We start from the raw sequence: 14,077 nt of genomic DNA on the forward strand, positions 1-14,077 counted from the left end.
TAAACAGCGTGTGGACCACTAAATTGTTTATTAAGAGAGATGCAGATTGCCTACAACATCAACCATATATAAGAAGTTCCTACCATTGAAAGCTAGGTGGGGCCCATTGTCATGTCTATGATAAATCCACTTATTTCATTAGTTTTGCCGGCTCACATTATAACATGAGCTCAAAAATGAGGCAAATCGGAAACTCAAGTGGGCCACATAATAAGAGAAAAGTATAGAGGGAAATGCCTATGGTTGAAACCTTTATATGTCATTTAAATCGTACATAAGGTTTTTCCCGTTGGGATGAGCTTATAACACAAAAATATTAGCCTAATGCTGAACTTACGTAGCCTGTTGAATGTTTCAACAATGGATATTCAATCACCTTTTCTTGTCAAGTAGCTCACCTGAGTTTTGGATCTATCTCATTTGTTTTTTCACTATCTTGAAATGAGTTGGCAAAACTAATGGATGGGATGACTTTGTGACAAACATAATGATCGGACTCACCTAGGTTCTAATGGTGCATTAGGAGATCGATGCAATCATGAGATGTTGTCTTTTGGTAGGTCACCAAGTGCATGTGCCCCGGCTGCCAACAAGAAATTCCTATTTGTAGAATCTATATGCATTCATTGTGATGTCGTTGAAAAATTCATTCCCTCCATCAATTCCGCCAGCTTCCTTTAAGATATGAATTTAAAAAAATAAAATAAAAATATGAGCCAAATCTAAAACAAAAGTATGCCATGCAATGAGAAAAAATGTGATTGAAAATACTCACCTTTGAAACCTTCTTAACTAAGATTCATCAATATTTATAAGCCATCCAAACTGTTTATAAACTTATTTCCATTGGAATGAATTGAAATCCAAAACTTCCATGACCCCAAGGTATCAAGGTGTCCTTATTGTTTCCTATGGTGTTCCCAGCTTGAGTTTTGGGACCGCCTGATTTTAGAACTCATGTCCTATGGGGTGCATGCACCACTTGAGTTTTGGGATTGACTGCTTTTTTTAACTCGTGAAGTGAGCTGACAAAATTGATGGACGGAGTATATTTTCGACGGATAATAGGGTGGGCCCACATGGCTTCTGCCAGCAGGCAGCGGTGATTTCCATGTTGGCCCCTTTATTTAATGCGCAAATGGATTGCACACTAACTGCGTGTAAATGTACCAGCCAATCCTTTTTGGACACCATCAAATAAGTTACTTTTTAAAAAGTAACTTATTTTAGTTTCTACTTATTAAAAAGATAAGTATGTTTGGTAAATAACATAGTTATCAACTTAATCTCTCTGTCGTGTCTCTCCTAAGCCTTTCTTTAGAAGCTTATGAAAAGTAAAAAGTTAAAAATTTTAACTAAGTGAAGTACTTTTAAGTAAAAAAGTTACTTATAATTAATAATAAATTAACCAAACTTATATAAAATAAGTCACTTATCTATTGTGGTAAGTAAAAAAAAAAAAGTAACTTATTTGGTGGTATTTAAACTGCCTTAAGTTATTTTTTTTTACTTAAAATAGTTCGGTAAGCATCACTATAAAAGTAACTTACATGATAAAAACCATTCACCTCGCTAAATTCTCCTTTTTAGCTTTTTAACACATTACTTTTCTACCTCTCTCTCCTAATAATATCAAAGGAGGCCTCACATGATGGGCTTTCCACATCAAAGGTGGACTCACATGATGGATGGTCTACATCAAAGGTGGGCCTCATATGATGGATGGTCCACATAACGTGGGCCCACATTATTGATGGTTCATATCAAAGGTAGACCCCTAATGATAAATAACCCACATCCAAAGTGCGTCGATATGATGAATGACCCATTTCAAAGGTGGGGGCCCATATAATGGATGGTCAACATCAAAGGTGGGGCCCACATGATGGGCATTGGACATTGAAGTTGGGCCTGACATGATGGATGGCCCAAATCAAGGTGGGCCCCACTTGATAGATGGTCCACATCAAAGGTCAACCCTTAATGATGAATGGTTCACATCCAAGGTGGACCCCGCATGATGGGTGACCCACATTGAAGGTGGGCCCAAATGGTGGATGGTTCATATTAAAGGTGGGCTCCATAGGATGGGCAATTGATAATGAAGGCGGGCCCTACATGATGGATGACCCACATCAAGGTGGATCCCACATGATGGATGGTTCCCATCAAAGGTTGATCCTAATGATGAGTGGCTACATCCAAGGCAGGCACTGCATGATGGATGGTTCACATCGAAGGTGGTCTCCATAGGATGGGTGGTGGATATTGAAGGTAAGCCCCACATGATGGACGATAACATTGATTGTAGGCCCCACATGATTGATGACCATAACTAAAGGTGGGCTCTACATAATAGATGGGGCACATTAGGTTGGCCCCTAATAATAAATGGCCCACATTCAAAGTGGGCTCTATGATGGACGACAAACATCAAAGGTCAAGCCCACCCAATGAACGGTCCACATCAAAGGTTAGCCCTACGATATAAAGCGGGTCGCAGATAGTTTCATGGCAGAGATGGACCAAAGAAGGCCCGATTGGAGGCAAAAATGATCCGGACCATTGGAACCTTAAAACAATTATATCTCGCAAACTGAGATGAGTTTTTATCATATATGATTTTGGGGTAGGAGAAGCTACTTTAGCCAACCAATTGCTACACTAGGTTGCCCATGCCAGATTTGCAAGATTCCATCGAATCGACGGTCAAAAGTCCCTTTCATTTTCATTTTCATTTTTATTATAAATAGTAAGTTTTAGTTTGATTATAACTTTTAATCCTTTTAGTTTGATTATAACTTTTGATCCTTTTAGTTTTAGGAGTCGTGCCCAACATGAAAAGGGCTTCGAAAAATTAGGAGAATAACGTAGTTAGGCCAAATTGAACACTTACTATTTTTGGCTGAAAACTATGAAGTCTATTAGGAATGATGATCGTGTACAAATAGTAAGTTTACTATTTAAAGTAAGTCACGCTTTTAAGTTGTGTGAGTCTAAAGCTTTGTACTAGATTTGAGCTCATTATTTAAAGGATTATATATATATTCTTTAAATCATCAATTAATTTATTTTCAAATTTATTAGAAATTATTTTTACTTTTATCCCTCGTGGATTCGAGGAAGCTCTGTGAGTAGAGGTGTACACGAGTCGAGCTTGGCACAACGTGGCTCGTCTTGGCCACTAGTTGACCCCAGCTCAAACTCAGCTTGGCCCAGTCCTCGAGCCTAACTAGCTAGCTCGGCTCAATTCGGTCAGAGCTCGGGCCAGTTCTAGCTGAGATCCAGTTGAGTTCGCCTGTGCAGCATGTTCACAAACACATGAACTGCACCTTCAAATTCTTACTATATGTAAAATAGCAGCAACGGTTTTACAAGTAAGCAACATCAAAATCAAGAAAAAATAGATATTTGTTTCAAATGCATACCTTCCTTGCCACTAGCCAACACTTCGTTGAGTCATTTCATCAAACACTTGGTGAGCAACATCAATATCAAAGTAACCGAGTCACCAAACTAGTTCGATCCGAGTTCAATTCGAGTTGGGGTTTGATCTGAGTCGAGTCGTGCTCGGGCAAGCTCAAACTCGGTTTGAAATTTTTTCGAGGTCAAAAAATCAGCTTGATTACTCGAATTCTTCAAGTCAAGTCAAGTGAGCTAACCGAGCTAACTCGATTCGTGTACAGCCCTATCTGTGAGGAGTCCATAGAGCTCTATGAATTCGGAGTAGTTATTTCCAGAGAAAGACAATGATCAACTTGATCACGTCCCTCCCAACGTCACCCTATGTGATAGAGCTCTATGGACTTGATGGTGGCCCAAGTCACGGATTGACTTGATTTTTGAGACCTAGGCCCACGATGGAATGGTGCACCTGACTGATGGGGTAGTTGTTCAAAACGCATCACGGTGGGGCCCACACAGCTCTACCTCATGGGACGGACTTGTGAGGTCGAGCGCATAGTACCTTTTCCCACACACACACACACACACACACACACACACATATACAAAGAGAAAAAATGTATTTGTTTCATGTACAAACCGTCCGTGCCACCTTGCCACCAGACAAACTTTCCTTGCCACTGGCCACATTTCATTGAGTCATTTTATCAAACAGTTGGTGAGCAACATCAATGGCAAAGTAACTAAGTCACCGAACTAGTTCGATTCGAGCTAGATTCAATCAAGTCGAGTTGAGCTGGGGCCTGCTCGAGTTCGGCTCGAACTCAGCTTCAAAGCGAGTCGAACCGAGCTTTTTCGAGTCGAGTCGAGCGAGCTAACCGAGTTAGCCTGGTTCGTATAAACCCCTGGTCCCAACTCCCCTAAATCTCCCCATGTGCATTCTCTACGGAATGCCGGGCGTGCATCACAGCTACCATGGGAGGCCTGCATTCGATCGTTGGATGGAACCCATACTAGAGATCCGAGCCGTTCATCAAGTAGTGTACATTGTCAGCATACCCTGGACAGAAAGTAATACTCGCCAGATGATGTGTGGGCCTTCATCGGATACGTCCACGTCCCAAAATTCTGGAATTTCAGCTCTAATTTTCGTTCTTTCTTTCCTTTTTCTTTTTTCTAATTTTGGCCAAGTGTGTATAAAATATCTTTGTATTCAACATGTGAATGGATGAGTAGTTGAGCCAATATGCACGTGTCTCACCTACTGAGTATACCACCCCTGATTTCCGAATATTGCATGTCCCCGTGTACACTAACTGATAATTGGCCCAAATTAATCACACGTGTGGCATCGTCCCCACGTGGAAGATGTGATGCAAGTCCCCGCAGTTGGATCACCCCTGTTTCCTATGGTATATATGATCCAGCTGAGATTTGAATCCGCTTCATTTTTTGGCCGCACGGACGGGGGATGTGAATATACAATAAATACATGAAGGTGGGCCCCACGTTCAGGGCCGCATCTAATCCGCTCCCTTCCGGGACCATCTTGGACGTGCGCGAAGATTTCACCAGAAAGGTTTTTAAATATCGTCGGGAGTAACGTATCACTATCACCGTGTTCATCCGGCAATTTCATAAATATGATAGGGGCCATTTAATGTTTAGCAGGTTACTTTATGACCTGGTGCGATGACTCATACTCAATAGCCGGGCAAGAACCCACTCGACTCCACTTTACCCGAATCAAACGGGTGAGTCGGTCAGAACCGATTAGGATTCACTCAATCCAAACTCAATCCAAGTCGAGTTTGAGTTACCCAGTAACTAGATCTGGCTTGACTCGAAACTTGATCTAGTCAGATTCGACTCGAATTCAGGTATATATATAATAAAAAACTATAATTTTAAGTATTTTCGATCCTATATGTCGCACCCGACCCCACCCCAATCCTATCCCAAAATTTCCCTTCCTCCGTCATCATCTTCCTTTTCCAAGCTTGACAATCACCCACCACTATCACCCACCCTTCTCTTTTTCTCTCCTCTCCACTCCGTTCCACCCTCCTCTTCCAAGCCCGACAGCCACCCACCACTATCAGCAGATTCACTACCACCATCCTCCTCCTCCTCCTCCTCCTCCTCTCTCTCTCTCTCTCTCTCTCTCTCTCTCTCTCTCTCTCTCATTTCTTGATCTAAATCGGTGCCAACTCGAACCGACTCGGTACTTCTTGTCAGGTTGGATTCGATTCGGATTAGTCTAAGCCAGATCCGAATTTGGATCGGTTCAAGTGTGCCGAACTTGGTACTGAGTTGAGTCGAGTTCGAGTTCTTGTTAGGTCTATTTCAAAACCAGATTAAGTCGAGTCAGCCTTAACTCAGTCCGACTTAACTCGATGCCAACTCCAATTAGGGTTGTACATCGAGCCGAGTCGAGTTGAGGTGGCTCAAGCTTGGCTCGGCTCGTGCATGCTCTCCTTGAGTTCGAGTTCGAGCTCGATCTGAGGCGTACCACTAGAGATTAGCTTGTTTGCCAAACCTTTTAAGTCAAGCTCGAGGCGAGCTAGTGGATCGAGTCGAGGTGAGCCTACCTAGAATCGAGTCAAGTTTGCTCCCAACTTGTACCTGACTTAACCCAGCAACTCGACCCAACTGACACAACACCCAAATCAAATATTCAAATATATATATATATATATATATATATATATATATATATATATATATATATATATATATATATATATATATATATATATATATATATATGGCCATAGATGGTACATTGTTGTTAGTGCTGAGAGAGAGACAGGAGAGCTTGGGCAAGTGCGGGGCGTATGGCTGAGACAAGTCGGGCAGACACTAAGTCAAGCTTGGACGAGTGGCAGAGAAAGAGAGGAGCTTGAGCGCAGCGAGTTAGGTAAGGAAGGAAAATGATAAATAAGGACACACAGATGGGATATGGTTTAAGTTTTAATTTTTTTAATTTTTAAATATAATAGTATCCAATATAATATAATATATATTCGAGTCGAGTTGAGCCGAGCTCAAATTTCGCGCTTAGCCAAGTTCAAATCAAATCGAGTCAAGCTCTACTATGTTGGAACTTAGCTTGTTTTTAAAGCAAGATAGGTCATGTGAAGCTTGTCTCACCTTCAATCATCATTCAAGTCGAATTAAGCCAAGGTAGATCGAGCCAAGCTGAGCGAGCTTTTCGAAGTAGCTTGGCTGAGGTACCACCCTAGCTCCAACACTCACCCACTTAGGAACTGTGCGGTGCACATCCAACACATGACTCATAAATACACCGGTCAAATGGTGGGCCCCATTTGGACGGCCCATAGACCCAAAGTTACATGAATAGATGGATTTTCGTACAATATCCCATTCAATGGTCTGAATAGATGAAACGACGGCAAGAGGTCAGATGGTCCCATCAATCCTATTTTGAGCTTATGAACTACCTTTTGGATTATTACAATTTCCTTTCACCATTATTTTCAAATTACTGACAAGAGAATGTAGTGTAGATGCATAACAAGCAAAACCTTTGATGGATGTCTCATAGCCCAGAAATCACACCTACAAAACAGAAGTTAGGTTGCGTGTGGGTTAAAAATAAACTGGTGGTCGTCAAATAGACAGCTACAAGTAAATTTGCCCAAGGTCTAAATATAGAAATCAAGATCAAAGGGTTAAGTTAGTCAGTGCTATTTAATTTCTTGGATTACAATGATCAGAAGTGACGGATAACTTCATGGACGGCCAAGATCAAAAGAAAGCCGGCAGAATTTTCCAAGTAAGGCAAAAAGACCTAATGCAAACCCATAACTTTACCATGGATTGCCGTATGGTACAGGTGTCATTAAGACAGAGCAAACGTACAACTGTAACTCAAGGGACTATAGAAGCTCGAACGTGGAAGATGTAAGTTGATTGTACTCCAAAGGCAAAGGCTGTGAATCGATTGATAAGTCCAATCCATCTAATCAGTGGTCAGCTCAAAAACAAAAATAAATCAGCTCACACTACACGAGAGTGGATTGGGTGAGACCTTGCCTCACCCAAGCTAGTGCGGCCCCTACATGTGTTATGTATCCACGCCGTCCGCCTGTTTTTCCATATGATTTTAAGGTATTTTCTTTTTTTAAAAAATAAAATGAAGCAGATTCAATTATCAAGTGAACCCTATCATAAGAAAACATGGGTGATTGACAGTGTTATCATTAAAAACTTCTTAGGGTGCGCCTTATTATCTCTTGCAGTAGTGTTTATATTTCCTCCAATCTATTGATAAGGTCACGTGAGCCTGGATGAAAGGAAAGAATACAAATATTTGTGGCACATTAATGGCCAATCACAACTGTTTCTTTTGGTATGATCCACCTCATAATTAGATCTATTCATGATGACAATGTCTTAAAATGATCTAGAAAAACGGACCGACATCATGGATGCATAATATATACATTACAAACTCTGATAGACCCACTTTTTTATCGTGGAGTACATTGGACCAGCAATACTCTTTTGTGGTGAATATATATATATATGATTAACAAAAATTTCCCAGACCAGAAGGTCTGGTCACCAATTAATCAGGGGCATGGTCCATCCATGATGACACACAACACACCAAAGGTTTGGATCGCTGAGCCATGGAGTTCGTCCCAACTGGAAAACTCACTAAACTATGCATATCCTCAGCCTAAGATGCTGACACCCGGCAAGTGTAGCAGGCACAACCCTAATCCTGAAAAATTAAATGGGCCCAGGCCAAACCCACCACGATCCGAAAATTGATCGTATCCTATCCGTTGGTTTTCAACAGGACTGGGCCACAACGTACCAGGCATTTTGAAAATTCAAATCCAACGTAACAGAAAAATGCACTTGTTGCTTAAACAATGGTTGGAACGGGATATTTATTTAGTGGAACACATAGGCAAGAAGCGTAGCCACTCCAGTCAAGCTAAAATGAACTGAGTCCAATCCCAGCATGAAAATTGATCACGCCTTGGGCCTAGCTGCAGGTCCAAAAATGTTAACCGGTTGGCCCGTGGAGTGGGTGGGCTAGCCCAGCTTGTGGCTACCCCTAATGGCAAGATCTTATGATACTCCACGAAGCAATATTTACCAGAACAGCAGAAAACACAGGCACGTATATATAGCATGCGATTCCAAAGGAGTTGGAGAAAATCCTTCCAAGCTCCAATCCAACCATCATAACCAATAAGGACGAGTAATAAGATCATAAATATGAGGATTTATATTTGCATTTATGTATAGAATTGCATGAAATAACGTTTTCCTTAAGTAATTAAAACCTTAAATTTATAAGGAGAGTTTTTGAGTTCACGAAAAAATAAAAGAGAAAATTCAGATATTTTATTGAAAAATATATGTATGATTTTTAGATTACACTGCTAATAAAGAAAACTCAAACTCTAATTTAAATTTATTGAAAATATCAAAACTCTTCTAACACCTAATTTCTTAATCCATTTAATAGCTACTTGAATAGAAACTCTTTTGAGGCCAAATAAATTTTATCAAAGCATTCCTAGCATTAATAGGAGCAATTTCTAAAAAGATGGAAATATTAAAACTTTAAAAATAAGGAGATGACAAAAGTAAAAATTACTAAAAAAAAATAGTAAAATTTTCTAAAGTAGCAATTTTGAATCGAAAGCATGCATTTTTTTTATGAAATGAGGTATGCGGCCTGCTATGGAAGTTGGTTGACCCCGAAGCCATCTTACATAAAGATCGATAAGTCGTGCATTTCGTGATGATGCTTATATCAAAAGTTATAGTTGATTTATGATCTACAAATTGAATGACAATTTTCCCCTATTCGAAATGAAATTTTTTGAATTGGACAATCATGAACCCAGTTACATCATGCCCTACTTTGGACTGGGCTCGGATTTGACAGATCCACTTTTGTTTGGGTTTTTTTTTTTTTTTAGTCTAAACGGTGCAAAGAATGCATCTATGGCAAGTCTTACACCAATTCCCTCAACTTGGAAAAAATTCATCTTTGAATTATTCAACGAACTCAACTCATGATACTCATACAGGTCCGTGTCATTAAAAATCCATATATAAGATGTTCATGTCCTTGAGAAGAACAACAATAAAGGCATTATCATTGATTTTCCTAAGTATCGAAACATGATCCTATCTTCTTATGGCTCAGCTTGTTATATTTCATACTCGGAAACCATTCCTTACACAAGTGAATTAGCATGCTATCCCCACTTTAAATGCTTTATGCCGCTAATGTTTATAAGCTTCTTCCTTATACATGGCATCAAACTCATATCACTTCTTAGGTGTCAACAGGGCTATAGCACAACATACGAACTTATACCCTCCCTCACCAGACTATTAAGAATCAGTTCCTCCACTTGTCCCTGCAAGATCTCACACTCTTTCGAACTCATTCGATAATGTAGATGATTATGTAGACTTGCCACTAAGATATTATCATTATTGTGGTGCAAATATTCCATATAAGGGATAACTCATCAGTAAGTTCATTGGGCATAATCCCCTTGAACTCCTATAACACTGATTTTAATTTCTCTATAATATTTGTGGGTTTTACTTATTTTCCCTTTATAACTAATGCATTAATCCCCTGTCTCCTTAGATTCTTTAACGAAATCATGTACGGTTACAAGAGATCGTCCATCTACTTTAAAGGTATTTGGTTGATTCTCCATTCTCATAGGGGTGAGGATAATCTTTAACAAAAACAAATATATCACAATCTTTATCCATGACATTAACATTGTACTACCATAATCAACCAAGTAGCATGTGACAAGCCTCTATATCAACCACATCGCACATTACTATGTCCTTATAATATTTACTAATGGAGAAGGGAATATGATATCGTTCAATTACATTTATTTCTTTGACTTTCTTGATCAATCCAATTGTATCCGGAGAGAGGTGATTTTCTATCTTTATGTACAACTTTTCAACCTAGTATTCGGCATGATATTCTCACAGTTTTCGACACCTATGATCATATCACAAATTTTTGGGTTCTCAATGCACTTCATTTGAATGATGTTGTTCCATTGCGCATTTATTTCCTCATTCGACCTGTACAACTTCCTCACAATTAGAGTGGTGGCTTGCGATTCATCATTATTGGTTGGTAGTCTGCGATTCACCATTATTAGGTGGTGGTCTACAATTTATCACCAGTATCTCACCACGAACAAGATGACCGCGAGCATTATCATCAATTTTCATGTTTCTCATTATTACGAACACAAATTTGTTTTAAAACTCCCGTTAAACGGTCAATTGTTACTTATAGTCCTTGCATATGGCTCCTATATTCTCCTATTGGAAAACTTCAAATAATGTCGCCGATATCATATGATTGTTCCTCGGAGGATCATCCATAAGATTGTTGCTTGAACCATTGTTAGATTTCATTGATTCAAGAAAAAGCATTGATCTAATACCAACTAATGCTGGGAAGAGCATGGAATAACAATGAAGAGGATCGTCATCTTCCTCAAGCGATTAAAATATTGAATCCACAAGAATTCATGTTCTTGAGTCCACAAGAGAATAAGAGAAAAAATTAGAGTATTTTATTAAATAATGTGTATGATTTCTCGATTACACCACTAATCATGAAAACCCATACATTAATTCAAAATTACCTAAAATAACATAACTCTTCTAACGCCTAATTTTCTAATTCGTCTAAAAGTTACTTAAAATAAAAATTCTTCTAAAGCTTAATTTTTCAAAAATAGAAATGTTCAGATTAACCTTACTAAAGCATTCCTAGCATTATTAGGAGTAATTTTTAAGAAAGATAGAAATCATAAAAATCTAAAAATAAGGAGATATCATAAAAATAAAAATTACTAAAAATAGTACCTTTTTTTTTCTTTGTAAAATCACAATTTTAAACTGAAAGCATATGTTTTCTTATGAAACGAAGGCGCCTGACTTTCTATGCAAGTTGGTTGACCCCAAAACCATCGTTACATAAATATCAGAGGGTCAAAGGGTTGTGTCTCATAATCAATGGTATTGACCAAATCAAAAGTTATAACTGATTTATGATCCACGCTTCGAATTTTCACTTTTCAAAATGAATTTCTTCAAATTGGATGTACCTAGAGCTTAATTACACCATGCCCTACGTAGGATTGGGCTTGGATCTGAGTGATTACTTCTGTTTTCATTTGGGCTTCTTTTATTTAGCCGAGCAAAGAATGCATAAAAGGCAGGTCCTAAATCAAGTATGCTCAAGTCCAGTTATACAAGTTGATCCAAATCGTATTGATATATCCGATGAGTCTCAAGAATATGCACCTGTCATGGTCTATGAGACCTCCATCATCTGAAAGAAAAGGCAGAGCATACATACCAGATCCGAAAGCTTTGATAAAGAGGAATTTTGGTGATGAGCCATATCTGGCCTCGTGTTTTACTCAGACACACCTTAATAGGATCTGTATATAGTGACTTTGGGATAGAGAGCGTTGTCACAAAGAGATATATATATATATATATATATGTATATATATATATATATAAATATATATATATATATATATATATATATATATATATATATATATATATGTATATCCTCGTGTCTGCGCATCTCTTTAAGGAAGAGGAAATTTTTTTTGTCCAACTTAATTTTTATTTGGGTATGATTATAGTACTCTGGGATTTATTATATTGTTGGGTTTTCCTGATCACAATGATTCAAACCGTTCAAACCCACTTCCATGAGATGGATGATACGTGTGGCCCACCTTAAGAATAATAATAACATAACCATGACCCAAAACTTTACTATAGAGATCATCTTAACCTTCAATTGATGAATTGTAAAAGAACAATCGACATATTCAAAGCCAAAGATCACAAATTAAAAATCCAAATAAGAAGAAAGAGAATCAAACACCTAACCAATCCAACTTGCCTTCAAAGCCACATGTTTGAAGAGAAGCAAGGTGACTTGCTCCACGTCTGCATATGCAACCCTAGAATCTCCTTAGCCCTCTCCTTTGCCTTTCTACTGCACTCTGCCTGCACCACCATGAACACCTTTCCCACAACACCCACCTCCATCATCTCCAGCACAACACTACGCTCGCAAAACCTACACACCAGCAACAGCACCTTCAAAGATCTCTCATTTGCAGCTTGTGAAACCTTCAAGATCTTTGACGACACTGCTGCCATACTCGCCGGGTGGGCTATGAATGCCGCCCGCCCTTCAGCCTTCCCACACAACACCTCCAACACTCCCAACATAACCTCGCAGCTCCGCCTTTCATTGCTTTCTGCTAGCAACTCCACAAGAACAGTGACAAGTCCCACCCCGACCGCCTTGATGCTATTACACCCAAATGGTGTAACTTCAGTTAGAATTGATAGAGCGGCCTTAGTTGCCTGATTTGAATTCTGATCTTTTATTATCTCGACGATGCTGTCGAAGAGCTCGGCTCGCAATTCTGTCTTGTAGATGTCATCTACCAGCTTAAAGACCGATTTTAACAAAAGGGTTGCGTGAATTCTACTTTGGTAGCTTCCATCTTGCATCATCAACGATAAAGATGCTATAAGCTTGCCGTTTTTATCTTCGGCAAGTTTCTTTAGGGTTTCTGGCGATGGCTTGAGAACATACAGCACCTTAATGGCTTCTTCAGTAGCCACTGAGTCGTCATTAGGATCTGAAAACCTTCTTGGGTCTGTCTCAGTTATTAGAGATACTATGAGCGAAGCAACGCCACCTTCTTCCATGCATCTTCTGTTGTAATCGCTCTCTTGGATTATAGATTTGATCTTTCTGAGAGACTTGATCTGTGATCGGGGTACTCTTACCTCAGCAATGATCTTCCCAAAGGCCGAGAAGTCAGGAACTCGCTTTGATGAATCTACCTGTATGGCGACGTTTGAGGAATTCCCACGGCTCCATGATTGGATCAGGCGAAGGAGAGTAGTGTTCGGGGTGAGATTGTGATCAGTAAGGGGCTGTTTCGTGACGGGGCATGTATTGTGATTATAAGAGAAGACCCAACGATAGATGCTCTCACGATCATATGTCACGCCCGTCGAGAGGGTGACTGGATCTTTCATGATCTGAAGAGAGATGGGGCAGATGAAGAAGGGAGGGATTTCAGGAATATCCATTTTTTTTTTTTTAATTTTTTTTTTCTCCTTCCTCTCTGCCTTTCCCTTCTGATGATAAAAGAGAGGGTGTTGGTAGAAGATTGATAGAGAAAAGATATTCAAATTGTGAAGCCAAAATAATGGGAGAGCTCGAGTAACTCCTTATATAAAAGAAGAGAGTAGATGAAATTTGTGATGAGAGCTTTTGTTTTGGCGGGTCAAAAAGAACTGCGCTATGTGGGGACCACTGTGTTAGATTTGTAAATTCACAACGTCCATCAAGTGGGGCACCCTCATTTTCATGATAAATCGTAGAAATCAACAGGATTCAAAATAAACCAGGGCCATACCATGGGCAAAAATGTAAATTCATGCCTAAAATCTCTATATTCTCCGCGTGGCCCACCTGACTTCTGTACAAGGATCATATTTGGGTTGGACCTTCATCCTGGTGAGAAGCACCTGATGAATGGGTTGGATGGGACATTAACTCTAT

The 14,077-nt window shown here is 39.4% G+C and overlaps 1 protein-coding gene across 1 annotated transcript; it reads right to left on the reverse strand.

Moving 5' to 3' along the window:
- Positions 1 to 12,328: 12,328 nt before the first annotated feature.
- Positions 12,329 to 13,868, reverse strand: LOC131233231 (E3 ubiquitin-protein ligase PUB23-like). Its single transcript, XM_058229875.1, has one exon. The coding sequence runs from the start codon at positions 13,600 to 13,602 to the stop codon at positions 12,391 to 12,393; it is 1,212 nt and encodes a 403-aa protein (XP_058085858.1). The 5' UTR covers positions 13,603 to 13,868; the 3' UTR covers positions 12,329 to 12,390.
- Positions 13,869 to 14,077: the final 209 nt, after the last annotated feature.

Source organism: Magnolia sinica, chromosome 18 (genome assembly GCF_029962835.1).
Source record: "Magnolia sinica isolate HGM2019 chromosome 18, MsV1, whole genome shotgun sequence".
NCBI lineage: Eukaryota > Viridiplantae > Streptophyta > Magnoliopsida > Magnoliales > Magnoliaceae > Magnolia > Magnolia sinica.

What these genes read in the sequence shown, in the direction of transcription:
- LOC131233231 (XM_058229875.1), bottom strand. Translation starts at nt 13,602, where the DNA reads ATGGATATTCCTGAAATCCCTCCCTTCTTCATCTGCCCCATCTCTCTT.